Source organism: Poecilia formosa, unplaced genomic scaffold (assembly GCF_000485575.1).
Source record: "Poecilia formosa unplaced genomic scaffold, Poecilia_formosa-5.1.2 Scaffold6, whole genome shotgun sequence".
Lineage (NCBI taxonomy): Eukaryota > Metazoa > Chordata > Actinopteri > Cyprinodontiformes > Poeciliidae > Poecilia > Poecilia formosa.
In genome coordinates this window covers 2,719,742-2,746,815 of record NW_006799945.1, presented here as the reverse complement: position 1 = coordinate 2,746,815, position 27,074 = coordinate 2,719,742, and the positions used below count along the sequence as shown (strand labels likewise).

The following is a 27,074-nucleotide window of genomic DNA, read 5'->3' as shown; positions in this document are numbered from 1 at the left end:
TTTAAACCACTAATGCTAATAATTTCCTCTAACAAAATCTTCACAAATTAAACTCAGGCGGGCCCTACTGGCTAATTTGCTAAGCGACTTATGAAAGTAATTGGTTGAACTGGATTTTAATTAGGGGCATCAGGGTAAAATGGAATAAATACAAATGCATATCTCACTTTTCAGATTTGTATTAGTGACAATACTACTACTACTACTACTACTACTACTACTACTACTAATAATAANATAATAATAATAATAATAATAATAATAATAATAATAATAATAATAATAAAAACAAGAACATTTTTCCTTTTGGTTTACAATTATGAACCAATTTGTTTGTGTGTCACATCAAATTCCGTGAAAATACATTGATGTTTGTGTTGTAATGTGACCAAATATAACAAGGTTCAGGAGATATAAATACTTTTTAAAGACACTTTAATGCTTGTTAATTTACTGCAAAATAACAAAACCCTTGTGTGTCATTGTTCTTTTTACAGAATTTTCAATATTGACTTAGAAAACCTCAAAAGCATCGTAATTTTACTATTTAAAAAGGCTTAAGTTTTTGTGGTATTTACCTGATGAAATATAAACTGCAACCTAAGCTTGATTTTATTTTTTTTTTACCACAAAAGAAAAAGCCGTACAAAAGTGATAGAAGTTAATGTATTCACTGCAGACATATTGCCTGAGGAATCACGCTGCCTGTTTAATTAGGCCACTGAAGACTCTTTTCATTTCCATTCTCATGGGGCCCAAAAGCCACAACTTTCTCCTGCAGTGTGTCAACTAAACATGGATTCAAGATATCAATTCATCTTTTTCATCTGAATCATAATAGGCAAAGACACAAATTGCTTTTGAGATCTAATATCTGGAATATTGATTTAGAAATCTCTCAAAACCCACAGCTTTGCTTGCATTGAGCAAAACTCAAATTATTATCATTAAAATAATAATTTGAAACTCAAATGTGAACTAGAATCAAGAAATACATGGGAGAAAAATGGTCTGATTATTGGATTAAATCTATCAATGGTTTTGGAGGGCAATTTTAACGTTTGCTAATAGACACATGTGGAGCAAACATAATACGTTTGGCCAGCAGAGGGCGCCACAGGAGCCAAAAAGAAACCTGCAACAGCGAGTTAATATCCTCACAACTGAGTCCAGAAGGATTCCTCCTCCTTCCGCTTTATTTATTAAAAAATAACAAAACAAACAAAGAAGGCAGTTTCAGTGAGGTTTAAAGAGATGCAATGTTTTTTTGTGTTAAATGGAAATAAAGATTTCACAGTAGTTGGAGAGCTTTGAGAACAAAGCAGTTCAAGGTCAGAATGAAGAAAAGTTAAATTCAGTCTTTTTTTTTTCCACCTCGGTCAATCAGTCCTCTCAGGGCGTTCTCCTTTTAAACGAGCACTCTAAATCTGCTTGCTATTCATCAGGGGAAAACGGCTACGCTAAGCTTTTCAACGCCACACTAAATCTTTCAAGGCAATCTCAGTTAGTGCTGCTGCCCTGACTCTCTTTCTCTGTCATGACCGCCACTTCTGAAGTAAGACATTTGACCACATGACTGAATAAATACAATTTCTTTCACTTGTGTAGATTAAGAACCTATATCTAGATTGGATGTAATTGTTTTATGAATAAAAAGCAATTTGATGAAAAGATGCGCAGTACTGCACAAGAGCTCTAAATTATGTTTCATTTCTTGTTTTGCTTCCAAGTAACCAACTATTCCTTAAAAATGTCTTGATTATTGGTTCCCCAGGTTTTCCAAAGATATTTTTAAAGTTTTACTTTTGGACTTTTGATGCTTTTTCACACACATTTTGTCCACTGTATGTCGACAAGAAATGGTGGCAAAAATGTCGCTAGTTGCCAAAATAAGCAGCTGAAAATGGCTAAAAATATAAACTAAGTAATCATTTTGAATTTATAAATAATTAATTCCTTTTTACTATGACAACTTTCTGCATGGTGGTTAGAAAAAATATTTTTCAATAACTATTGGCAGATCAAAGCTTTACCAAACAGTGATTGAAGATCAGCCAAAAAATTATGAACGTCTCATCCTTTAAAGATGATCCCTTTTAAAATACATATTTTTTTTCGCTAAGTTTTATGTGTAAACTGGTTTGAGTCTTAGGAAGATTTGTGTTATTCAGGGATTTAACTAACTTTAAAAGCAAAACATTCCTCAGAAAATGGTCAGATACAAAGAGCAACTCCAGAGAAAAAGCACATCTGAAGAGATTCCATGAAAGCTTCACTCCTTAAAAGTAAAACATACAAAAACAAGCTTTGACTCAAGACTTTATATGCAGTGCTGTAAAAAATAATAATAATAATAATAAAAAAATCCTCCTAGATAAGTTTAAATCTGAAATTTTGTAAATGCTGTCTAGTTTCCAAAGATTGTGTTGGTATGAGCCAGTTACTCAGTCATTAGCGGCAGCCTGGTTTCTGTTTGACAGCGTCACGCTGGCGGTCACTGTTGAGTCTCTTCAGAGCAAATGGGATTGCTCGGAGTTTGACCTTCCTCACAGGTCGCTCGCTGTGTCTTCAGTTCAATGATCTCTGAACTAACAAGCACTACCCTGCTTCCTGCTATGATTCCCATTTCAACCTTGAGGATGAAAATGAATGGTAATCCCTTGGAGGGGGACTTTGAGGTTGCATGGGGACACTCCAATTCTCAGCTGTAATGGTCTAAAACCTGGTGTAAGACATTTGTTTGTATACTGACCATGTCTGATCCGAACACCCTCGGCAGTATTTAGACACTCTCTGCTGTAAGCGCTCCTAATTACCCTTGTATGACTGACGAATGTCCTTGTTGCTGCGCTGGTTAACAGCTTGGGTGTGTGCTACTGAGTCGTCAAACGGAGAAATGGAGGAAAATGCGGCTGCAAATGCTGTAACAGGCGTAATAATGGTTCCACTCGCCGAAAGATGACCCCCCCCAGCCGCCACAAGCCCTGCTCTATATGAGCACGACGGCTCCGCTGCATGTAACAAGTCTTCTAGGGATTTCATAAATTATAAATCAGCAGGTCTGCCTTGATGGGGAGCGCTAGCTGTCATCCTTCGGTATGTGAAAGCACAGTTGATTGGAGTTTAATCAGTGGCTTTCTGATTAAAGGTCAGAGGTCATCACATCCATGCAGAAATGGAAAGAAAAACACCCTCCATCACTGATAATTGAAATTCACATGACATGGATCTGTGGATGTGTTCAGAATATGCAGTAGGCATGTTAAAAAGTTGTACTTCTTTGTGTTTTCAATTCTATTTTCCATTTTTTTATTTTTTATTTTACATTAAAGTCCTGTGCAGCGCCTTGAATAACACGGACGTCTTCATGTGATGCAAAAGGCATCCGTTTGAAGGCATGAATTTCACTTATCAAATGAGGGAGTGCCATTTTTTTTAGTAGCATCATCGGGTTCAAGGACAAGCTCTCGTTGGCATGCACACAACAGGTCTCTATCTACATTAAAGGCGAAGACTTACTTTCGAGCTCTATTGCATTGTGTCGACACAAACAGGAAAAAAAAAGGAAACATGAAGTAGACAGATGAATTTTTACAACATCAGATAAACATATTCAGATGAAAAAAAAACCCCTGCTAGTACAGGTTGGAGTGATCAACTCTTACGATGTCACCTCACCTACAAACTGCAATGTGTCCGCATTTGCAGATCTGCTCGTCATCGACATGAATGTCATATTATTTTTGTGCCTTTGATGAGGTATTTGAGTACGAGGTATTTGAACAGACCTTTCTCAAAGTCAAATGTATTTAGCGCAAAGAGATTTACCGTTTGCTTAATTATGCTTTTTATCCGCGAGGATATGTAAGTCGGGTATTTTTCCTATCAAGAACGGTTCATAAATAGCCACCTCAGCGTGATGCTGCCACCACCATGCATGTTTAAGAGTGGAACCCAGCGACTCTGCTCAGAACTAATTGAGTTGATTTGAGTTGAACGTCCCCTCGAATTAAGAGTCGATAGATGAAACCAGGTCAGAAATGGGAGGTCCAATTGGCAAATGATCCCTAACGTTAAAAGTGTTTTTGGATTGGATAAAACAGATGATCATTAAACGTCTGGAATAGCATGTGAGGATCGTCCTTAAACAGTGGGCAGGTTGCTACTCCAAACATTAATGTGGGTGTTTGTATGTATTTTAGCCAGGTTGTATCTTTGACCCCATTCGGATTGGAGAATATTCAAGCTGAATCCACGCTCACTTATCTGAATAATCTTTTAGAAATTTCAGAAAAGGGCATATTAAATAGAAACCAGACATTCACGTCAATAATGAGCAGATCTAAACGTCCCATCTTAGCTGCATATCATCCTGAAAACACATCATCGTTTCTTACTGTTTAGACTGTTTTCTGGTGGCTGCATCTGTGCTCATACTTTATATCTAATCTCATTTTCCCCAACAGTACTAATCTTGTTACTTTTTTGCAGTAGAGTAAATAAAATCAACCTTCCCGATTGCGTTCACGATCCCAGAAACATTCCTCAAGCAATACGACACAAAGGCGTTGTCAAAAAGCATCTATGGCTCCATTTAGCAGCAGCTCACAGCTCGTATCATTTGCTTTCAGTATTGAAAGCTGTAAAAAAAAAAAAAAAAAAAAAAACGATGACAGTTGATGTGATTTGTCTGACAATCTTACATGTCTAAGTTATTCTTTTTCTATAATTATATCAGTTAAGGCTTTGTATCTGATGCAAAGCATATAGGCTTCAAATCCCAATTCAATCATTTGAACCTTCTAAATCAAAACCACAAAAGGAAGAAAAAAAAATCTTTATAAGACAAAGGTGTGCCCGACAACATGCTGAGTATTTGTTTTTAAACTCAGAACTGAATGCTGGATGTGACTTTTCCCTGTTGGGCGTTGTTTATTGTAGATTAAGCTGCAGCTCTGGGCAATTCCCATTTCAGGACTGTCTAACCCTAACCCTGGAGAACAGGAGGTGGACGTGAGACACTGTCATCACCGCTGCAAATTGGCTGAATAAAATAACACAGCCGCTGGAGAATAAGAAATAAACAGCCAGAAACTCTGCCGATCTGGATGCAGGAGGAAGAGCAGCAGCAGTAAAACTGAGCCTATAATAAACCACCCAAATGTTTTCAAAACACAAATGCATGTTAAAAAAATTCATGAGCAAATTAAACTTGCACACAAGATCCTACAGAGACCCATAAACAAGAGTAAAACCACAGACAGAAGCCAAATGCGCACACAGCAGATGCTTTTTTTTTTTTCTTAAATAAAAACATTAAGCCACATACTAACAAAATCACTGTAGTTATTTCTCTTGATAAAGCTCTGCGCCCATTTCCAGCGACCACAGATAAAGGACACGGAGCAGAAGTGTCGGTGAGCACTGTAGCGTGAGGAAAAACAACAGCGAGGTGAGGCTAAAATCGATAATGTTTTGGAGTAAGTTGGAAGTCCTTGGGGACCCACTAAAGGACTAGCTGACAGGTAGGCGCCCGGCTGGCCACCGGAGAAGCAGAAACACCGATGTGTCAGCCCTGAGGTCAGCCTGACATCTGACTCACCGAGAAAGAGATGCGCTGGAGTCAACGGGACACAATGGCAGCTAGAAACGGATCGATACCACGCGCCTGACACACAACGATGTTCTAAGGTAAACACACTTTTAGTCTTTGTGCTTCTTTCATAATGAGCATTCATACTCATGAAATATAACAGCTGGGTTAAACTGCATGCATGATCAAACCCAGCATGTTTACACTTTTCCAGCATGCTACATGTGAACCGTAACATTCTTCTTTGATATATGAGCACATACATGTTTTGCTACAGGTGTCAAACAATTCAGATTCCAGGTTTTTTTTTTTTTTTTTTTTTTGTGAATTAAATGAACATCCTAATAATAGGCGAGTTTAGGAGCGCAGGACCTACTGGTGAATGGCTTGAAGGAATTTTCTCTGATGCTTCCTGACTCTTGCGTGGTCCATCTTCCTCACAAGTTTGGTGTTCTTGTAGATGAGCCACGTCTCCCTGAGAACATTCGCAGCTGTGTTTTTCACCTGCAAATGCAAAAAAAATAATAAAATAAAATAAATAATAAATAAATAAAACCAAGCGCAGTGGAGAAACATCTGAGATTCTGTGAGGAGAGCTGACGTACACTTTTTGTTAACTGGGTATCCATCATGAAGTTATGAACATGTTTTTCAGCTTTGGTTAATTCCAGTTTCTTCGCCACCACAGCCACCACCAAGGCAGTGCAGCCGGCGCCCTGGAAAGACACAAACAGACACGCTGGACTACCTTTTTTTTTTGTTGTTTTTTCTTTTTTTTTACCCTCATGCTGTGGAAAATAAATCTGGAGACCCAATGACAAGTCATGGCAAAGACATTCTCTACAGAATTGATGGTCAGGGTCACTTTATGCCCTCATGAATACAAATATCTCCATGTTTTTGCTCCAGTCGGCCCTCTGATCACGCCTGATTCCTTTGTTAAAACAATTACAGCCATAACCTCTGTGACTGCTTTCTCAAGCTGTGTTAACGTCGCTCTGTGCCATTTCTCTGGGGACATGAGGGACCTACTTCCCAGTTTTTCTGCATGAAGCAAGACACGCTCTCACTTTCAATCTTCTGACTAAGCTGTAAGTGTTACTTTCTGATAAAGCTCAAAAAGGCAAAGGGTTTACTGAGCTATCTAGATAATCACGCTGCTACAGGCTTAGGCTGCTGGAGGACAAATCGACCACTGCTCTTCACCACTTTATTCTCTCTCTGGTTTTCTGTTTTTGTTTTTAAGTACACTGCAAAAAAAAACAACAAAAAAAAATTCATAGGAAATATTTCTGGTTTTCTTTCTAGTGCACTTGAAATAAAGCAAACATATAAGTAACGTTTCAGTAAGAGTTTTTTTTTTAAAGTCAATATTTCCTTAATATTGGTGGAAAAGTACTAGTTCGATGCTATAATAATGTCTTATAACATCGTTATGATTAAAACATCTTGGCAGATTATTTTAAGTTAAACAATCTGCCAGTGAAATAAATATATATATATTTTTATCAATATTAAGGAATTATTTACTTAAAACAAATATCTACATATTGCAGAAAAGATTTGTAAGTCAGTTTTGTCTTCTTTAAGATATTTTGCACTAAAAACTAGACAAAAAATACTTGGTAAGATTTAATGTCTTGTAGAGTGATTATCTGATTGTATTCACACTGAGCATAGAACAAACTGGATTTATACGTTAATGAATGTATTGTTCATACATTCATTAACGTATAAAACCTGTTTATCTTGTAAAATGCCTTGAGATTATATTTGTTCATTTCAATTGACCGACTGAAATAAACTGAACCGAACTAAATGAGGATTTCTGAGTTTTAGTCATTTTCCTCTCAGATGAAAAACTAAGTATATTTATGCTGTTAGCAAATTTGACATTTTTAACAACAATAAGCAAACAGAGCAAAAAAAAAAAAAAAAAATACCACAAAGGTCATGAGCATCCAGTGTACACTGACCATAATGCCCGTCAGGAGGCAGACTCCTTTTCCACAGTATGTGTGTGGGACCATATCCCCATATCCAATAGTCAGAAACGTGATTGAGATCAACCACATGGCTCCAAGAAAATTGCTGGTTATGTCCTGGTTATCATGGTACCTGTAAAGAACAATAACAGGTTTTTACCTTACACCTAATGTTTCACTTTCACCTGAAAAGAGATTCATTCTGCTGCTCAGTCTACGACATAATGCCGTCTCTCCTAGGGCTCAGAGACAGTGAGCTGAGATGTGTTTGGTCTATTTTTACGCCTCTATCTATGTTTGACGCTGTGAAGCGTGGCGTAGCGGGGAAAAACTGGTCCGGGCACCTCTCACAAGCTCTCACTGTCCATGCAGCGATGATCCAGAGCGAGATGGTGAAGACCAGCAGCACAGTGCCAGGACAGATGGTCATGAGGGTCTTCATCACAAAGCGGGTGTTGAAGTTAATCTTGTTGAGGGCGCCGATGCTTCGGGACGAGGCATCGGTGAAGAGCTTGCTGTGCAGCAGCATGACCCGAGCGATGAGGTACAGCCTCAGAAACATGGGGATGGACAGGATGATGTCCACGTCCGCGTCCGTCTTGGACGGGACATAGGAGTACGCCAGGCGGGCCGTCCAGGTGAAGGTGTAGTTCCCTGGGATGGGGTGTATGGCGCACACCAGGATTTCCAGGCAGATGAAGAAGATGCGCTCATATGTCATGGCTATCCTCCAGTCATCGGCTGCGTTGTCCACCATGAAGAGCTGCCAATAAAGGAGGAGAGGTGTGAGCTTTGACTGGGAATGTTGAAAACATTTTGACTGCAGTACTCTTATAGGAGAACAGCAATAAAACTAACCAAACCTCAACTTGTTTTTCCTGTTTAGATACAAATAGTGTTAACACAGCCGACAGGAAGCTAGAAAAGTATCATTTCAACTGTTTTACGTAAAGTCGTTTTTCAACACCATCATACTGATTTCACCATCATTTAAGGATGCTGCCTCAATAATGTTCTTTGTAACACGCTATCATAAATGCTTAAGCGATGGTGCTCATCTAAAATCAATCTGAAGATGTCATTGTGTGAAGATACAGCATAAATATGTAATTATGCCATAATATTTATAAATATTCTCTCAGTTTTGACCATCAAAAATAATAATAAAAATATCACATTCCTTTTGCAGATTAGTTTTAATATTATTGCTTCATTATTTCTGGCACTTTTGTCTGAGTTTCAAACTCTTTTTTAATTAACCTTGTGAAGATTTAGTTCTAAGTTTAGACTTGCTGCTCTAGCAACTCTTCTGCAAAAGCTTTCCACAGGATTTATGGAAAGAAGATTTTTGAATTTCAAAAGTTAAAAAGTTTTGAATTTTATTCTCAAAATTTCAGATTTCCCCCTTCCCCCAACAAATGTTCAACTTTTGGAGCTCAGAAATTACCTAGAACGTTTTTAGGTGGAAATTTACTCCTCCTCCTTTTCTTTTCTATCTGCAATGGCCCCAATTCACTGCCATAAATAACTAGGAATAATCTGGAGAACATCTGCAACAACTTAAAGTTCTGCTTACTTCTATCTCAGACTCCTTTAAAGCAACAATAAAAGCTGTAGCACAAAACACTTCATTTGCAGCATGTGGTAAATACTGGGATCTTTCTGACGCAAACATCTGCTGCCTGCACGTTAGCATAGCACCAGAAGGTAGACAGTTTCATATGGGACTGAAAGAATGGATTGCAGGGCCTATCATCACTCTCCTGCTCCCTGTCCTCTGTCATACACGGTGGCTTCATCACATGGTCACCTCTGCTGCTGCTGCTGCTGCTGCTGCAGCTCAAACCTCATCTTCACCTCTTCGATCCAATCTGCTGTGAGCTTCCCTGATGGCTGCCATCACCTCCTCTTCCACACGATCCCCCCTCTCCATGCTCGCGGTTGAGGACAGAGCATCTCAATCTTCCCTGTCTTAGGGAGGTTCTGTTTGCTGGTTTGGGTTGCAAATTAAGTGCTATCGAGCCATATTAACTTCCTCTCTCTCTCTCTCTCGCTCTCTCTCTCTCTCTCTCTCTCTCTCTCTCTCTCTCTAACACACAGCACCGGTATTCCTCCACAGCTGCTCTCACTCCATCCACTTAATCATGTCAAGGTCCTCTGACTGCACCTCTCTCTCTCTCTCTCTCTAACACACAGCACCGGTATTCCTCCACAGCTGCTCTCACTCCATCCACTTAATCATGTCAAGGTCCTCTGACTGCACCAGCCGTCACAAGCGGCGGTATATATCTTAAAAAATGTTGCTGTCAGCAAATATGAGCGAACAGTTCAGACACTAGTTGTTTTTTTTTGTTTTTTTTTTTAAATCCTGGTGGACGGCTTTTTAAAAAAAGAAAAGAAAAGGAGAACATTTGATCAAAAACCTTAGCAATGTGCTTGGTTGTAATATTCACATACAGTACAATGCTTCTGCTTCTGCTTACAGCGTCACGTAGCTGGAGGCAAAATTGTGCAAAGGTCGGCTGAACCTTTAGCTCAACGTGAATAAAGCTTTGCAGTCTGTATGAAATCTTTAGCCGTAGGAAGTGAGGCGGTGTGAGAGCGGGAAGGTTTTGCTTGGTAAAAGCAAGGTGGGCAGATTTTTTATTTTTTTATTTTTTTTGGAGGAGTGGCATGGATCTTTTCCACTGGAGTTTTTTTCTTCTACATTCTTCTGCATATCCGATTAAACGATGTGACGTTAAAGTTGAACGAGCTCTACAATGCGCATCTACAAGTCACAAGGGTTGAAGGATATCGATAGCAGAAAATTTCAGGAGTAAACACAGCTTTGGTTTATTTGATCAATAATCAGAATAAACAAAGCCACTTTAATGTGTATTCTAATTTATTTTTATGCATTGGAAAACATATAGTATTTTATCATCCCTTCAAAAACATAGAAATCATACTACTGATAGCAGTTTAAAAGCGTACAGCAACTTGCTGCTATTTATGATTTTATCTCCTGTAGATCAGGCATATTAAACTTATTAAATATATTAAACCTTTCAGAGCCAACAAAGATTATTAAGACCAAAACCCAAAATAGGGAATACACTTCTACCTATCCAACATACACCTTTTTTATTTGCAACCAATTCTTTTTAGAATTGGTTTTAAGATTGTATATATTATATATATAAGATTCTTGACTTGAGCCATAATATGTCTCAGATGAAAAACTTGGGTTTTTATCTTAATTTAAGGTGAAGAAAATAAAAGTTAATTTCCTTATGTTTAGTTCCTGTGTTGTTCCTCGTCTTCTGTTCACTACCGGTTTAGAGTCCCATTTCACTGTTAGTGTTTAGGTTTTTGGTTCAGTTTGAACCATTTGCAGTCTTGCTCAGCTCCTCTGTGTTTAGTCTGTTTCCATTAGTCACCCTGCTTTCTCTTCCACTGATCAGGTTATTCCCCAGCTCCACTGCTTTCACACACCCGACTCTCATGCTGCGCATCAATCCTCCCAGCAGTTAAAAGCCTCTCAATTGCTTCATCTCCTCGCCACATCCTCTGCTTTTCTGTGGTTTGGCTTGTTGCCTCTACGGTGTTGTTCGTTTCCAGTCATTTGTTTTGAATTTGGACTTTATAAGTTGTAGTTTGTAGTCTTAAATCACATTATTCTGTCTCACACATCTGCCTGTTTTGGGGTTTTCAACAAAACAGAGGTTCTCAACCTCTGTCCTGCAGGGTTTCTGTGCTGAATGTTTTGCAGGTGTTTCCCTGCTGCTGCACGCCTGATTTAAGATGAATGAGTGATCAACATGCTTCAGCAGCATCTGATGACAAGCTGAGACGGCAATAGAGGCATTTGAATCAGGCGTGCTGAAGCAGAAACACATCAAAAACATACATGATCATAGTTGGGTGATCCTCAATATAAGGCAAATAATGAAACAAAAACAAATCTTTTACTTTTTCTTAAAAAATGTTTCCTTATTTTTAAGCTTATTTTTTTTATTTTTCACATAATAAAGTGTATTGGTTTTGTGAGCTTAGCATTTTGGAATTGTAATTGTATTTGAAATTAATTTTGTAACATTTCCTCACTCAGTTTGCCAAATTTCTGTTGTTTTTAAAAATGTATTTGAAATACATTCAAATACATGAAATAGCTAAATGTATTTAGCTATTTCATCCTTTTTAAAGTGTTCTTAGTATATATATATATATATTATCCCTGGTAATATGTTTTAACCCATGCTTCAAGCCTTTTGTGTTACTTGTCTATATTAAAAGATGATTAATAAATTCACTGTTCGCTGTTACTGTATTGATGGTGCTTGATGTAGTTTGCTTTGCTCCAGGCATCACATATAGCGAGGATGCTGCTCAAATGTGCAATAACTGGGGTAAGAATGAAATGAACACTGGAAAATATCTAAGTTTCTACACCCAAATCTACTTCAGTTGCAGAAATACAGCTAATAGTTTTTTTTTTCCATCGACATGGCTGTTTTACTATTTTTTTAAAAAAATAATTGTTCCTATTCAGCTGAATCGTGGCGTCAGATCATGACTGGGCGGTTAGCCGACGATCTTCCATTAGTTCAGTTTGGGATTCTTTTTATAGAAGTTAAGAACCGCACCACTCATGAAGCGCTAATGGGATCAGTGACCTAGATGGTAAATTTAGCTCAGATACAAAACAGAATTAATTAAAAAAAAAAACGTCACATGTCAAATTCAAAAGAACAAACGCTCCTGTTTAATGCACTCATCTCAAGGACGAAAAAAAGCGAACAAAAAAAAGTGCGCGCTGCCACATCTCTTGCAGACATACATGAATGCTTTGCGTATTTGACAGCTTTAAAGAGACTGTGAACACTTCAGCTTCTCAACCGCGTCACATTAACACACAGAGTTTAGTGCACGCTGCACGCCTCTGAGTCAGTTCTGCTGCAAAAAGCTTCTGTGCCAGAAATACAAAAGCGTCAACAAGCTGGCACATTAGGAACAAAGCAGAAAATGCAACAACTAACACACGTCCTTGAACAAGCGGTACAACTGTCCAACAGAGCCTCTGCAGCTCGTTTACATTTATATGAAACCCGCCATGAGTCTCCTCTCCAACCAAAGAAAACATATACATTAAAATTTCAAGGGCAGTTGTTCGTTTCAAATGATTGACACTGAGCTTCTTGAACGGACTGACATCTGTCGGAGAAGTGCGTAACTCTAACCACAGCTTGCCCTTGTTTGGCTTTCCAACTTAGTGTAATGTAGACAATGAAACACAAGCTGGGACCGCACTTGACTACAGTTTCTTACTGGAAGAACTGAGGCTCCTGAAGCAGCTCAGCACGTCGTAGTGTTTGCACAAAGCACAGGCCACGTTTTATTGTACGTTTTAGGCAACAAACCGGCCCTGTCAAAAGCAATTACGAAGTTTGTTAACCTTAAAACTGCGTAATTAAACATTTAGGCTAGGTTGCATGAGGAAAGCCTACTTGGTGTGTAAAAGCAATTATAGTAATGGATGACCTGAAATACAACACCCCCAAGGGCCCTTTACATCAGATGAGAAAATATCCCCTGCTCACAGCAGAAGCAGGAGTTATGACAGACATATGGAGGAAAATAGAAACATCACACTGTGTGTGTGTGTTTCTGATGAATGGTTTTAAATGATTGTAAATGCAAATTTTCCTAATTAATTTGCAAAATAATGTCTTTCAAAACTTTTCACATTATGTCGCATTACAACGTAATTCAGGTTCACCTTCTAGCAGGACAGCAAATATACAGTCAGAGCCAGGAAATCAACTTTATCCGCTGGTTTTTTGGGCTTCTCTGCCTTTTTGCATTATATCTTCTTACTGCTCTTTCATTGCTAGACTAATTCACGTTGATTTCTTTGCATTTGTTGATTACTTTTGTTGTTATCGTTAAGTGAATATTTGGTTCACGACCCCGTTTAATGTGTTTGAAACATATTTTATTCCTTAGTATGTAATATGTACTTAAATTCAGCTAGCTCTGGACAAAATCTGAGTGCATTGTGGATATGCAGTAGCATGACAGTGGTTTCAGGTTAGCGTTTCTGCATATAATGCGTACTAATGGCTCAATTAAGACATTACTTGTTTTCGTCTTTGGTTTTTGGTGCCTAAAATATATAAAAGAAAACCAATGGATGTGAAACTTGCAGAACTTGAAGACAATTCCAGGAGGCAGCTTGTACTCACCTAACCTTCATTTTCTGTTAATTATCTATAACTTTATTCCTGAAGATAATTTAAATGAAAGATTTTGATTTAATCCTACACAGGACTGTCATAACCTGAGAAACTTACCACTGTACAATTTGTCCTTATTTTTCCTATAAAGTTATGCATCTATCAGTGATTTGCTTTTGGAAAAAGTTTGATGTTGATAAGACATTTTGTTTTAATTAAAGTAATAAACATTGGGTCACAACAGGAATGTTGTGTTATGTTACAATTACCCACCGGTGCGACATAAATCTACAAGTCTCCTCTCAACTGGCCAGAGTGTCAAAGGGTTGTTCTCGCTACATGTATTTCTTTCATACTTCTGTCAGACTGATCTGTCTGCTCACCACTGCGACAAGCGCTGCCCCAGGCTGTCTGAGGAAGGGAGCAAAGCAAAACTTGAACTCTTGTTGTTACTTCTCAGGTCATGTCATGTCTTCTAAGAAAACTCAGTATTGTTGGTGCCTGAAGCGATACTTTCCGAAGCAGACGAAGAAAATCTCAAAGCAATGACTGTAACTAGATGGATGCAAAAGTAATAAGTGAGAAAAATCCACACACATAAAAAAAAAGGGTAACATACTCAGTTACGATTTTGGAGTTTTACAAAATGTTGAATTTCTGAATCAATCCTCATTTGAAACTGGCTTCATAACTGATTTGGATGGAAATCCACTGCTATAAAAATGTTAGAATAATAACACAATGCTATAATTTCCCAATTTTATACTGCAGTTGGCAGATGCACTGATGAACCACCACCTCAGCATTCCAAATGCTTGCTGTTTACACATAGCAGAGGGATTGGACCTAATTCTTCTTATTTAAAAATCATAATCATTCAGTATAAGGGGACATTCATTCATTCACTCTCCACTCAGTCTGAATTTTAATTCACATCTTGCACATTTTTGTACTTCCAATTGGATGTTTTGTTCAGAAAGCGCTTGCTGTGTTCTTATTGGGTGTTCAGGAGGCTCTACTTCTGCTTTTAAAAACAGTATGATTGTATAATTGCGGATCTGTTTGCAGACATTTTCATGTTTGGTGTAAACGTTGAGTTGGGTGACGTAGCCAGCAGCAGCTTATCTGGATTCAAAGTGACAAGAGGCCCCCAAAACAGCTTTTTATGAAAGGATCTCAAAATGGGAACAGTTGAGCAGACTGAAATCTCATTATCTACAAATGATTTTGTGCAAAAAGTTTAATAAACATGATTTGCGTAGCCCATAGATCTGACCCAATCTGTTCAAGGAAGCATAATAATAAACCACCTTTACATAATTCTCAGATGTGAGAAGACTTGAAGTTTCACCTAAAGCTTGTAATTGTTTTTATAAATATTGACTATTTATGCCAACATAGGTAGTTAAGGTAGATATCAGCATTAGCAGCTTAACAGCAGATGAAAAATATTGTTTACAATATTTAACTTTTTTTTTTCCAAATATCACAGCCTGATACTGACAGTAGAGTAAAGAAGCACACAGAGTAATCCCTAATTTTGTGAAACAAACCTCAAAGAGGAAGCAGCCAGCACAGTGCGTCTTACTGAAGACACATTAATTCCTCCATTGCTTCTCTCGGATAGTCAGCTTGTTTCCTGATGGACTCAAAATGCGGCCTAATCACTCAGAGTGCATGCCCCTTTTCTCATCACCGTAGGAGTTTATTCACGTGAGTTTGATATAGAGCACAGCTGAATAGGTCTTAAGCTTTATTCCCTGCATGAACTTGGAGCTGCCTGCCTGGAAGCGTTTCAGGCAAAACACCGGTTAGTTTAGTTACTGGTTTCGCAACTCCTAATAAAACTAATGGAATGGGACTCAATATTTAATCTGTGTAATGTGGAGATGGAAACATATATCTTGTCATTGAGAATTAAATCGCTCAGTCTCATTAGTAAATTAGGTTGAGAGGTTCGGTCCAATTAGGCATTAAAGCAATGCTTTATTTATGGTATCAAAGCGAGCCACTAAGAGGCCACTTTGCCGAGTAAATCTGAGGCTGCTGCAGATTCAGTTTGCTTTTGTTTCTCCAGATTAAGTCTGAAACTTGCATTTGCAATTTGTCCGCTCAAGCAATGTTCCAGTCAGAGCGCGTAAATCTGCCTGTCTTTCAGAAAGCAGCGGCTGCAGCCCAGTTGCGTGCATTAATAATCCAAAATCATCTGAATGTTTAAAGTTGCATGCAGTAAATACCATCAATAAATAATCTTTAGGATTGGCGTGACTGGGCGTCTCTGCTGCTGAAAGCCTGGACGCTGAGTGAAAACGCTGAGGTCACCAGCCAGCGCTGGTTATCCGACTCCCGTCTGGACTCTCAGGTAGAGGACAGATTTCACTTTGAGAAATGCGGAGCGCCTCCTGCACGTTGCAGCATATCTCTGACACATTAGGCAGCACCGGGAGAGGGAAGGCGACTCGACGAGAGCGGTCGAGTTCAGCCTCGGCCGGATTTGCTGGTGCAAGTTCTGACACTGCAGTGTGTTATATTTCTTGCGGTCTAACACCGTCTGTCAGCACTGACTTTTACCAAAAAACAGGACAGGCCCCAAAAGCATAAAAAAAAAAAAAAAAAAAAAAAAAAAAAAAAAAGTTTCGCAAAACTCAGCAATACTGTCACTGCGAGGTGAAGAGAGATATGGCGTCCTCAAAACAGAAGCTCCCAAGCAAAGAGGCCAATTGATATGAGTTTGTGTCTGCTCAGAAAAAGTCTCAGCTCATCAGCTGTCAGATGACAAGAAGAGGATCCCGGCTCCTTGCAGCTCGTATCAGGTTTAGGCAGCGGGAAGTCAAAGTCACGACAGAGGTACAGACTCATCATACTCATGCTTTGCTGCAAATGCACCAAACTTGCCCTAAAGTCAAGATTAAAAAAATTAATTGTGAATAAATAAATTCATCGATGGTAGTTTTTCCGAACCTGCAGACAATTTGAGTAGACATAGCGGAATATATATACACATTTAAATAAATGAATCTTTTATTGAAGTAAGATAATCTGACATTAAAAATGAAGAAAATCCAGCCTTTAATTTGACTACATCTTACTATTATCAACAAATTTCCATATCAGACACAGATGTTGAGTTAAACGCATGATGATGTTTTTAATTGATGACTTCATCCATCCATGCAGGGTTGTGTGTGCATGAGGACGGGGGTTTCTTCCTGCATGGCAGCAGAGCTACTGACTCTGCAGCTATTTATGCCATTTTGTCCTTTACAAACATTTGAATTAACGGTGGTTTGTCACATTGTTTTGGAAACAATGTTTTGTAAAACCCAGGCCTGATTACTGCTAAATCTGTAGGATCGAGCAATAATTTAAACAGAACCCCTCTGACAACGTGAGGGAGGCTAAAATGTCTTATAAAGCAACATGTCATGGTCCGATCTAAAGAAATTCAAAAACAGTCAATGTCAATGTTCATGATTCAACATTAATAAACAGACAGGGCAAAAGTGTCAAATGAAGAGCTACAAGGCAAATGGCATAATTACTGGGACCCGTACACAGACATGGACTACAAATCATAGATTTGAAATTTTAGTTGCATATATTTTAAGCAATAGTGATAATATCGATCTTGTTAAAATTACTTATTTTTACTCACTAAATAGATGCACTCAAGCTAAAGGTTGGAGTTTTCTAAAATCAAGAGAGAAAAATTATGCAACTGTGATAAAAATATGAATTTATGTTCATGATTTTTACACATCTTTATCCAAAGGTGACAACACTTTTGGCCAACACTGTATTGACTTGTTGTTGTAATGTAGCTGTTTCAGTAGGTCACCATATCTCTGCAAAAGTAAAGCAGATGTTTCCATAAAACAATTATAGCAACAACTGGCATTCAGTCTCCATCTCGTCTGACCCAACCTTGGGAGTTTTCAGTTATGCCAGGGGGGAAAGTGTTTGTGCTTTAAAACCTTTTCCGGAGCTTGACAAGGAAATCAGTTTTGGGATTTCTGAAAATAGTGAGGGGAAACATTTCATCATCCTGACTTATGCCTCTACATCTGACAGGCATCTGTGAGTACACATGGATGTGCATGCATAATCTATTCCACTGCAGGAGCAGTGGGAAAAAGTGCTCTTTAGAGGCAGAAATCTATTTTGCAACACTGCAAACACGTTGGCACTTTTGTGGCGAGAAATGAAGTGAGGGTCAAAAAAGGAAACATCACATTAAAGCAGAGGGTTGATGCGTGTGGAACTGGAGGCTTGCACTAAAGTTAAGATTAAATTTCTCCATACACTTTCCAATTTAGTTCAGTGTGGGCTCCTTAAATTTAATGGGGCTGTTTTGGAATATTAGTTTTCATGCAGTCTTTAAGATGAAGAGTGAATATTTTTTTCCAGACCAACTGACCAGATCTATTTTATATCTTATAAAACCTGTTATAAAATGCATTTATTTGCTCTTTGCAAACTTTTTGAGGGTTAAAAAAAAAAGCTACTTGTACATCTTGCCTATCTCAGTTTGAGACCAGTGATAGATTTCTAATGTTGAGGAATGCGGGTGGTTGTGATCTGATAGCTGACTGTGCACAGATGGCTTTCCTTCGCTTTCATTACAGACTTTCAAGCCTCTCAGCCACTATTATCTAACATTGATCAAATGATCTGATTTGCATCTTTTTTCCCCCTTAAAACTCTTCTCCAGTTCCAGTTTACATACACTCATCATTGGCATGAATGCTTATAATGTAAAAAGTTTAAAGCTCTATTGAACCATGTTTTTCCCAGAGTGAACTGATTATATAACTAACAATTTGCATAAAAATTATTTCTGAAAAGAACCGGATGTAAAAGTTAATATATTGTTGAATTTCTTTAATTCTCACAGGGTCAAAATTATACCTACAGATTGATATAAATACCATATTTTTCAGACGATAAGCCGCTATTTTTACCCCACACTTTGAACCATGTGGCTTGTAGCCAGATGCGGCTTTTCTGTGGATTTTTCTTCAACCACCAGGGGGCTCTTTAGCAGGAAGTGAATCATTGGAAGTCAAAATTGGAAATCAAAGAAGAAAGCGCTGCTTTTCATTTAGAAAAAGCACATGCTAGCAGCGGGCACGACGGAGAAATGTTTTCAAACTCATAGCCCCTCATCATGGAAACAACACGAAAAAGTTCATGTGATGCAGCTTTTAAGTTGAAGGCTGTCGATCTGGCAGTACAGATCGATAGTCGCTGCACGTAAACTCGGCGTGAATGAGACGCAGGGCTGGTATCTTCGCCGAGCGCGGCGAAAATACCAGCGGCTTATTTCCATTTTTAAAAAAAAGACTTTGTGGGTGCGGCTTATAGTGAGGCGCGCTCTATAGTCCGAAAAATACGATACCTTCTTCCCTACTTACGATGGGATAAATGTCTTTTAGCAAATTGAACCTCAAAGAAATGCGTGTTTTGTTGCAGTCATCAACAAAGTTTTTTCATTGTTTTGGGCTAATCTTGGACAACTCTTCTTGGCAGAATTAGGAGAGTTAAATACAGATTGGTTGGCTTCCTAGCATGGACTGAAATTTTAAGCAGAGTCTATAGAGTAAAGGGTCAGGGCAGTAATGTTATCCAGCTTTATCCATTTGGACATGTGTTTCGGATCCAAGTTTCAAACATCTGACACAAACTGTGCCCAGATTAAAGGAGGATTTGTGAGGAGATCCTGAAACAACCCAGGAAACTCCAAGACTGAAGTCTGCCATGAACTGGAACCTACTAGAAAACCAGTATCACTGCCTAGAGAAGCCAGTTTTAGAGTGTCAGGGGTTGGGCGGATACTGACTTCAGCACATATTTAACACCGTCAAACGAGGGAAAAACAACTATTTGACAGGAATAACACTGAGAAGTGTCAATGTGAGACTTTCAAACCTGTAACTGTTGAGAATAATGGTGTTGCCCTGTTTAATGGTGATTTTAAGAAAGGGGATTTAAGAGGATGAAACAAGACTACCTCTAAATTCTTCAGCTTTATTTACAATCACCAGCTAGCAGGTTGAAACATTTGAGTTTTGCAACCAGCCATTGATGTCAAATCACTTAAAAGGTCCTCCATTTACTCAAAATCTGGAATAAAACTCTTAATTTAGTTTCTGTGTTGACTAAATCTACCATAAAACTACATAAAAGCTACAAATTTAGGTTTTTATTCCACCTTTTTAAACAGAGATTTTCCCACATTTCTCGTCCTGTGAAACTGGAGGCTGAAGGGCATGAAAAGGAAACACACACATCTATACATGTGTGTCGTGATCAAGACTAATTTGGAATTAAGTCATCCGTGTACGCGTATCCTTATGTGAGTGTGTGTGCCAGCACATATGTTAGTCTGCAGGGAACGGTTATTGACAGAGTAGCAGGAACCGCCACAAAAAGAGCCCGAGGCGAGGAAGGAAAGGAACAGCTGGTGTGGTGGAAGTCGCAGCGCAAACACGGTGAGCTGGATCTAAACAGCAAAAGGAACTGGATGATGGTTACATCCCAGTGGGGTTCGATGAATTGGGAGACAGAACTTCCCATCATCTTTTACATTTACAAGACCCTGAGCCAAGAAGCAGCGAGCAAGACATGATAATGTTTCCTGATTCATCTTCAGAGTACAGTTATCGAGAATTTGTGGTGAAAACCGAGCTGCAGTAATCGACTCTGTGGCAAACAATTGCGGCGACGTTCTTGTTTTTTAGGTCACTACATGAAAAACCACTCTCTTTGTGAAGGGAGAGCTATCTGTTGTGAAACATGCTTTGGTTTTTGATGTGACTGTCGGAGGAGCTCGGATCAAAGAGGTTTGAAGAGCCTTCCTGTGGGGTAAATATGCATCGGCTGACAATAAATGCAGCTCAAAACGAGCTTGTTCTTGAGCTAAAATGAGCATTTCAGCGTTCCTGAGATAGCAGGGGGGAAAGGAGGGCTTCGGTGTCATTTTTATTCCTGAGAGAAAAACTGAATTATTCCATTTAGTTAATCAAATGTCTTTCTAAAAAAGGATTCACGATTAGACGCACAGCTGAAACCAGATATTTACATTCGCTGTATAAAAAACCCCCCAAAAAAAAACAATTTAAACTTTTCTTTCTGCCTCTCTGATATTATTTCTCTGCTGAAAGAGAGAGATTTTCTTCAGGAAACGTCTCACAATAGTTTCCTCCTGACAGAACTGGAGTAACTAAGACAGTTTGTAGGTCATCTTGCTCTCAGACGGTTCTACAGATCTGCTTTCGAATATTCTGTGGAGTAGAGATCAAGGTTTTGCGACGGCCACTCCAAAACATTGACCTCGCTGGACTTCAGGCGCTTTGCGACTAACCTGGTGATGTGCATAAGGGTCATCGTCCACTTGTGCCCAAAGAGTTGATGCTGCAGTAATTACACTTCATGATCTTTCCTCATGATGACATCTATCAATCCTTCACGCAGCAAATCAACCAGACAACATGAAGCCACAGAGCTATTCTTCACAGGTGGAATGGTGTCCTGAGACTTACGAGCATTCCTCTTTTTCCTCCAGGTTTGATTCTCATTATGGAAACAGACTGCAAATTAGTTTAATCAAATCACAGCACACGTCTTTAAATATATCGAGTTTAATCTGGATTGCACATGTAAGGTCTTCCTCTATAAGAGGCATTTCGGTCAATGTTTGTGCAGGACTTGCTTCATTAGTAATGTGACTCTTACGGGCTTCAGATTTTTTTGCTTTTGGTAGGAAATTGCACCCAAGCATCACCCAGACTTTTCCTTGCTCGATGTCATCTGGTTGTTCATCAAAATGTTTGAATGCATAATCATTTTAATGTGCACAAGCTAAAAATCCACCTGTTTAGAATTGCCTTTGATTCATGGTAACTGGAACATCGATCGTTATATTTGATGTTTGATGATTTTTGATGAAATGTAACGTGTATTGCTGTTTCATAATTGGTGACTATACAATGTTTTTATGGTGTAAAGCAATTTGAAATGCCTTGTTGCTGAAATGTGCTGCACAAATAAACTTGAACTGACTTTTATTATTCTGGAATTTAGCAACTGAAAATAATGTTGGTAATCCTTAAGCAGAAAAGCCAGACAGTAAAAACGTTAGTTTCCTTTATATAGTGCAAGAAAATATCAAGTTTCAACTATACGTGGAATAATAACAAGATAATTGCTATACGTTTCATTGATCCATTCATTGTTTTCTGCTGTTCTGAGAATCAGCTGCAGAAGGAACGTGTCCAGGAGGGAAACCCAGACGTCCCTCTTTCCAGCAACACTTTTCATTTTATTCTAGGAATCTCCTGAGATTCTGAAGCCATAAAATATGTGAAGTCCCTTCAGTGAGTTCTGGGTCTTTCCCATTATCACCTTTAAATGGGATTTGGATGGAAATCCTCCAAAAAAGAGTCATTAACAGGCCGCCTGATCAGATGCCTGAACCACATCGGCTGGCTCCTTTTGATACAGAGGAGAAGCAGCAGCTTAAACACAATCTGGTGGAGATCAACACCCTGCCAAAAGAGGACGCTGATTCCAACCGATCATATTCTGTTCTTTCAGAGATGATTGTGACAAGTCACAAAGATACGTTCTGCTCGAAAAAGACTGACCGGGCAACCTGAATGGTTGTAATCCTTTTTTTTTTTTTAAGTTGAGAACCGTTTCTTTACTTGACTTACGTAAAAACTTTTGCAGCACTCCACAATAATCATGGCCAGGCGATGCTAGCAGAGCCACATCTTCTGAATACAAGAAATTTACAGATTTTTCCATGTCAAACTAAACTAGGCCTTGGGAGCCAGACTATGAAAATTACAGAAAGCATCAGAGACAAGAGAGAGCCCTGGAGTCCAACCTGCACTGGGAACAAGCTTGAGATTGTGCTGAATATATGGTCACAGATTTCGCTTTGGTTTTACAAGACATGCTCTACTAGCACCTTTCCAATAAATCCCTCTAAGGACTTCTCAGGATCCAACAAAACCACATGTCAAATGGAGGATCAAAAGCAACACTCTTAAATCTGAGGTTCAAAAGCAAAACTATCACAATATTTTCTCAAATCTTAATATATTTCTGGATGTAGTAACTCACACCACATCAAAGTTAAATGTGCAGAGCTTAAAAGAAGTAAAAATAAATTGTAAAGTTCTACACAAGACAGATTTTCCTTCTAATTTCTAGCATCTACTTGGGCCTGCCTGCAGGGAAAATGAAACTCCAAGGTAGTGAGACGAAATGTGGAAGTGATGTCGGTGCTTTGCTGTCATACTTTATGAAGAAAGATTCACAGCTGAAAGCAGTGCCACAACGCGATGATTGAGCCTCCTGTGGGATTTGTAAGTACTAAATTTACCAACGAGGCTGATGCATTCAACTGATAATGTGACTTTAGATCAAAAGAAAGGAAGAGAGCTAACCTTTTTCATCCAAGCAAAAGAGAGAAAAGTGCAAGGCATCTATAAATATTGCAGGGAAGCGTAAACCGGACAGAAACCAGCAGGATCAGCGTATAGCTTTTGTGGCGTTTCACAATATACAGTTTTGTTTATGCATAAGACGAAGCATTAGCATGATTAAATATGACGCTGTTTGCAGAACCGCTTACGTCGCATTTCCTTCCAAGTGAAGTTTTCCTTTTGATTTAATCAAAAAAAAAAAAAAAGTATGCTTCAGATATATGAAACCTTTCAGGCAGCACGCATCCGCTCTGCAGAAAATAACACAATTAATTGCATGAACTCAATGAAGACAGGAAGACAGAGTGCAACACTGTTCCAAGGTAATGTTAGAAAAGACTTATGTTAGAGCATCTCAGTACTGCCTCATCGTGAGGATTTTTTTTTTTTTTTTTACATTTTACTCTGGGGCAATGGCTCAGGAGGATCTACACAAGTTCTACTGCTCCGTCCATATATTTACATGCTGGTGGTGGCAGCCTGGCTTCTGTCAGTCTGAGCCAGTGGCTCCACTGTAGCTACTGTATGAACAACATATCTTAGTGTAAAGTACTTATGAGATCTTGGATTTGATTTAAAAAAAAAAGTACAATTCAAGTAGAAGCCATTTACCATTTATATGTAAAAAGGATAAACTTTCACCATTGTTAGGCAGGATTAATGTGTGCAAAATTAAAAATTCAATCATCTAATTGTCATGAGCGTCTTGAAAGTTGATCTGTTTCAAAACATCAAAAAAGTTGGAAATATTAACACAAAATCATTGAATCTCTAAAACTAACACTTGACTTTTTTGAGAAATAATTTGCTTTATAATAGTTTGAGAATCTTTAGTAAAATTTAAAAAACAACAACAAAAACCCCCACAGCCAATCATATTTAAAAACAATGTTTTAATTAAACAACTAATCAGAGCAAATTAAAACTTTAGTCGTACTGATTTCTGCTTCATAGGAACAGTTTTCTTAGTATTTATTCTGCTGCTGAACAAGTTATTTGCTGCTAGATGTTTGAGAAAATATATTTGTAGTTAGCTTGATTAAAATATTCTAAAATTGAATCATGATATTCTAAGAAAATCTGTGCTAACAGCAATTATGAATGAATAAAGTTGCAAAGACCAACCACATTTAATAACTTTAGTAGCAATAAAAGTGAAAAAAGTACAAAAATGGCAAAAGACATAACATAAACACCACTGGGTGTTATTTGTCTTTGCCAAATGACATAAAAATGTGAGTGTCATTTCCTCAAATCTTTTCTATTTTCTGTCATTTTGTGAACGAATCAATCTCTGAAAAAGTTCAAAATTTTGCTGCAACATTTTGTAGGATACCATAGATTCTTAGCAGTCTGAGGTTTTGTATAAAAACACTTTCATCTTACCAAAGAGGCTGGAGGCTAAAGGTGAACCCAGTGAAGGCTAGACCAAACATTATCACTGCATTCAAGCGGAGAAAGATGAGAAAATGATGTGTTTCCTCTTCGAGCACCGCTACGTGCAATAACATGTAAACGGTAAGAGATGTTGTTGTTGTTTTACGTTTTCCTCTGAGATTTAAAGGTTGTCTGGCAAGCTGAGAGAAAGAAACACTGCAGCCAAAATCTAGACCAAAGTATGGACAGGATTTACTGTATGTGACACTCTGAGGACGGTAACTGTGTTGTCAGAATAAAGCATTTCTAAACATGTAAAACACATAGATCTGTATTGTATTAGCATTGATGGTGTGAATGTCACAATCCTTCTTCCCATCTCCCCACTGATATAAAAGCAAGCAATAAAAAACATGCTTTGGGTGAAAAAAAAAGACTCTGTCACCCCCTGATGGGATGACGCCCTGGGCAGTGACCGCTATCACCCATATCAAAAACCACAACTGGAATTACACCTAAAAGTGCAGCCCAACAGAGATCATACACCTCAGCATCATACACAGTGTCCAGAAGTTGATCTCTTTGCTAAAACCACAAAAAATATAAATAAATTAAAATAAAATGGTATACAGGAGAATGAAGAAAACGACTTAGGACATTACCTGTATCTCTCTCGCATGGTAAATGATAATCAGCCCCAGGAGAATGATTGTAGAAAGGCTTATCAGGCATTTTAGAGCTAATGAATACAGGGATTCCTGCAAAAGAGTGAAAACACGAAAGCCAAACAAGACTAAACATGATGACAATACATGAACAATTTAAAAATATATATAGTAAGTGCTTTTTACACCATTGCAACTAGCCAGGACTTAGCAGTTTTTTTTTTAAATCATAATCATTAGTGTTCTCTTTTATGGTTGGGCAGCAGAGGGCCAATCGGCCTGTATGTGTTGGGACGCTGCACTACGCAGACTTTTCTTCCACACTTTTGGAAGAAGTTGTTTAAAATATACGAGTTGCATCCACAGTGACAGAGCAGAGCAGTGACTAAATCGCCCAAGCGGGACGTGAAGTTTGAGTAAATACGCACCTTGCCATAGGCTCCCCATGAGAGTTCAGTCTCTATAACCATAACAACGATCCCAAACATCCCAAAGATTAAAGCATAGTCACTGAGACGCTTCCTTTTCTCAAACAAGGCCCGCCGGTGCCCCAGCTTCTCCCCAATGTTCTGGTTCTTCTTTTTCCCCGATTTGCCGGTGCTGTGGCCGCAGCCTGCCCCTCCGTCCCCCGATGCGTAAGGCATCAGCGTGGCTGAATTGTTCTCCGGCTTGGATACTAGAGTGTCCGACGCATCTGCGGCGGAGATGGGCTGCAGAGGCTGGGACTCGGAATCGAACTCGTGTATGTTTCTGCGGGACGAGCTCAAGTTGCTCAGCGGCCGCATGACGCCGCCGTTGTATCTGCAGCTGCTCATGGCTATTTCATTGTAGGAGTTGCTGTCTTTGTGGCTGCTCCCCTGGCTGCCCCGCTGCCGATACTGCTGCTGCTGCTGTTGCTGATGATGATGTTGGTGGTGAGGATGATGATGTCTGGTTGAACTACCATGACTAGAAGGTGTGAAGTCGCAGGCGGTGCTGTGCTGGCAGCCCTGCCTCGAAGACGTCTCGGAAGGTGTCCTCAAAGTTCCCACAGTGGTCGGCGACGTCCCGCGAAAGACGAGGCTTTTTCTCGCATCACAGGTGGTGCAGCTATTGCAGGTGCAGCATTGGTCGTGCTGCCTGCCGATGCGCTGCTGCTGCTGCTCCGGTCCGCAGTAATAGTGCTGGTACTTACAGTGTTGGAGCTGCTGCTGCTGCTCTGGGAAGAAGTCGTTGTGCAGCTGGAAGGGGGTTTCCATGTCAGTGCTGCCGATCACAGCAGCGGTCAGGAGCCACAGAGCACCCGACAAAGGGCGTTATGGTCCTCCTCACAGGAGGACGGAGCCGCTGCATGAGCAGATCCATTTCGGCTCCGGTAGAATGTGAGAGATGGACCTCCGATTGGGCAGAGGGGGGGCAGGAAGGGAGGTGGGGGCAGGAAAGGGCGGGCGGGGGACCAAAACAACTGTTTCGACGTCACGAAGAAGGTTGGAACGTCAAGTTCTGCCTGATATTATCGATATCAGTACAAACTATCAGTGCAGATCGATTTAACAAGACAATTGCGGCACGAAAAGGGTTAAAATTTTCGGCGTATTCAGTTTTATTCAAATTATTTTTAAATATACCATTACATTTATTTTTATTAATAAAAACCTATTTTATTATTATTATTATTATTATTATTATTATTATTATTATTATTATTATTATTATTATTATTATTATTATTATTATTATTCCACCCAAAATATCTCTTCATA

At 39.0% G+C, this 27,074-nt stretch overlaps 1 protein-coding gene across 3 annotated transcripts in view; it reads right to left on the bottom strand.

Moving 5' to 3' along the window:
* kcnn2 (potassium calcium-activated channel subfamily N member 2) overlaps positions 1 to 26,729 on the bottom strand; it is a 32,841-nt gene extending 6,112 nt beyond the window's left edge. The window contains exons 1-8 of one of the 3 annotated variants that reach the window (XM_016679327.1): positions 25,984 to 26,729; positions 25,761 to 25,953; positions 25,330 to 25,425; positions 7,923 to 8,341; positions 7,570 to 7,711; positions 6,199 to 6,309; positions 5,970 to 6,097; positions 3,520 to 3,528 (exon numbers count right to left, since the gene is read on the bottom strand). In XM_016679327.1, coding sequence (XP_016534813.1) covers positions 3,520 to 3,528; positions 5,970 to 6,097; positions 6,199 to 6,309; positions 7,570 to 7,711; positions 7,923 to 8,341; positions 25,330 to 25,425; positions 25,761 to 25,953; positions 25,984 to 26,570 — 1,685 coding nt within the window. In that variant the 5' untranslated portion in view covers positions 26,571 to 26,729. Of the gene's footprint in view, positions 1 to 3,519; positions 3,529 to 5,969; positions 6,098 to 6,198; positions 6,310 to 7,569; positions 7,712 to 7,922; positions 8,342 to 25,329; positions 25,426 to 25,760 lie in introns of all 3 variants that reach the window. The other 2 variants (XM_007567095.2, XM_016679332.1) reach the window with 2 other exon arrangements.
* Positions 26,730 to 27,074: the final 345 nt, after the last annotated feature.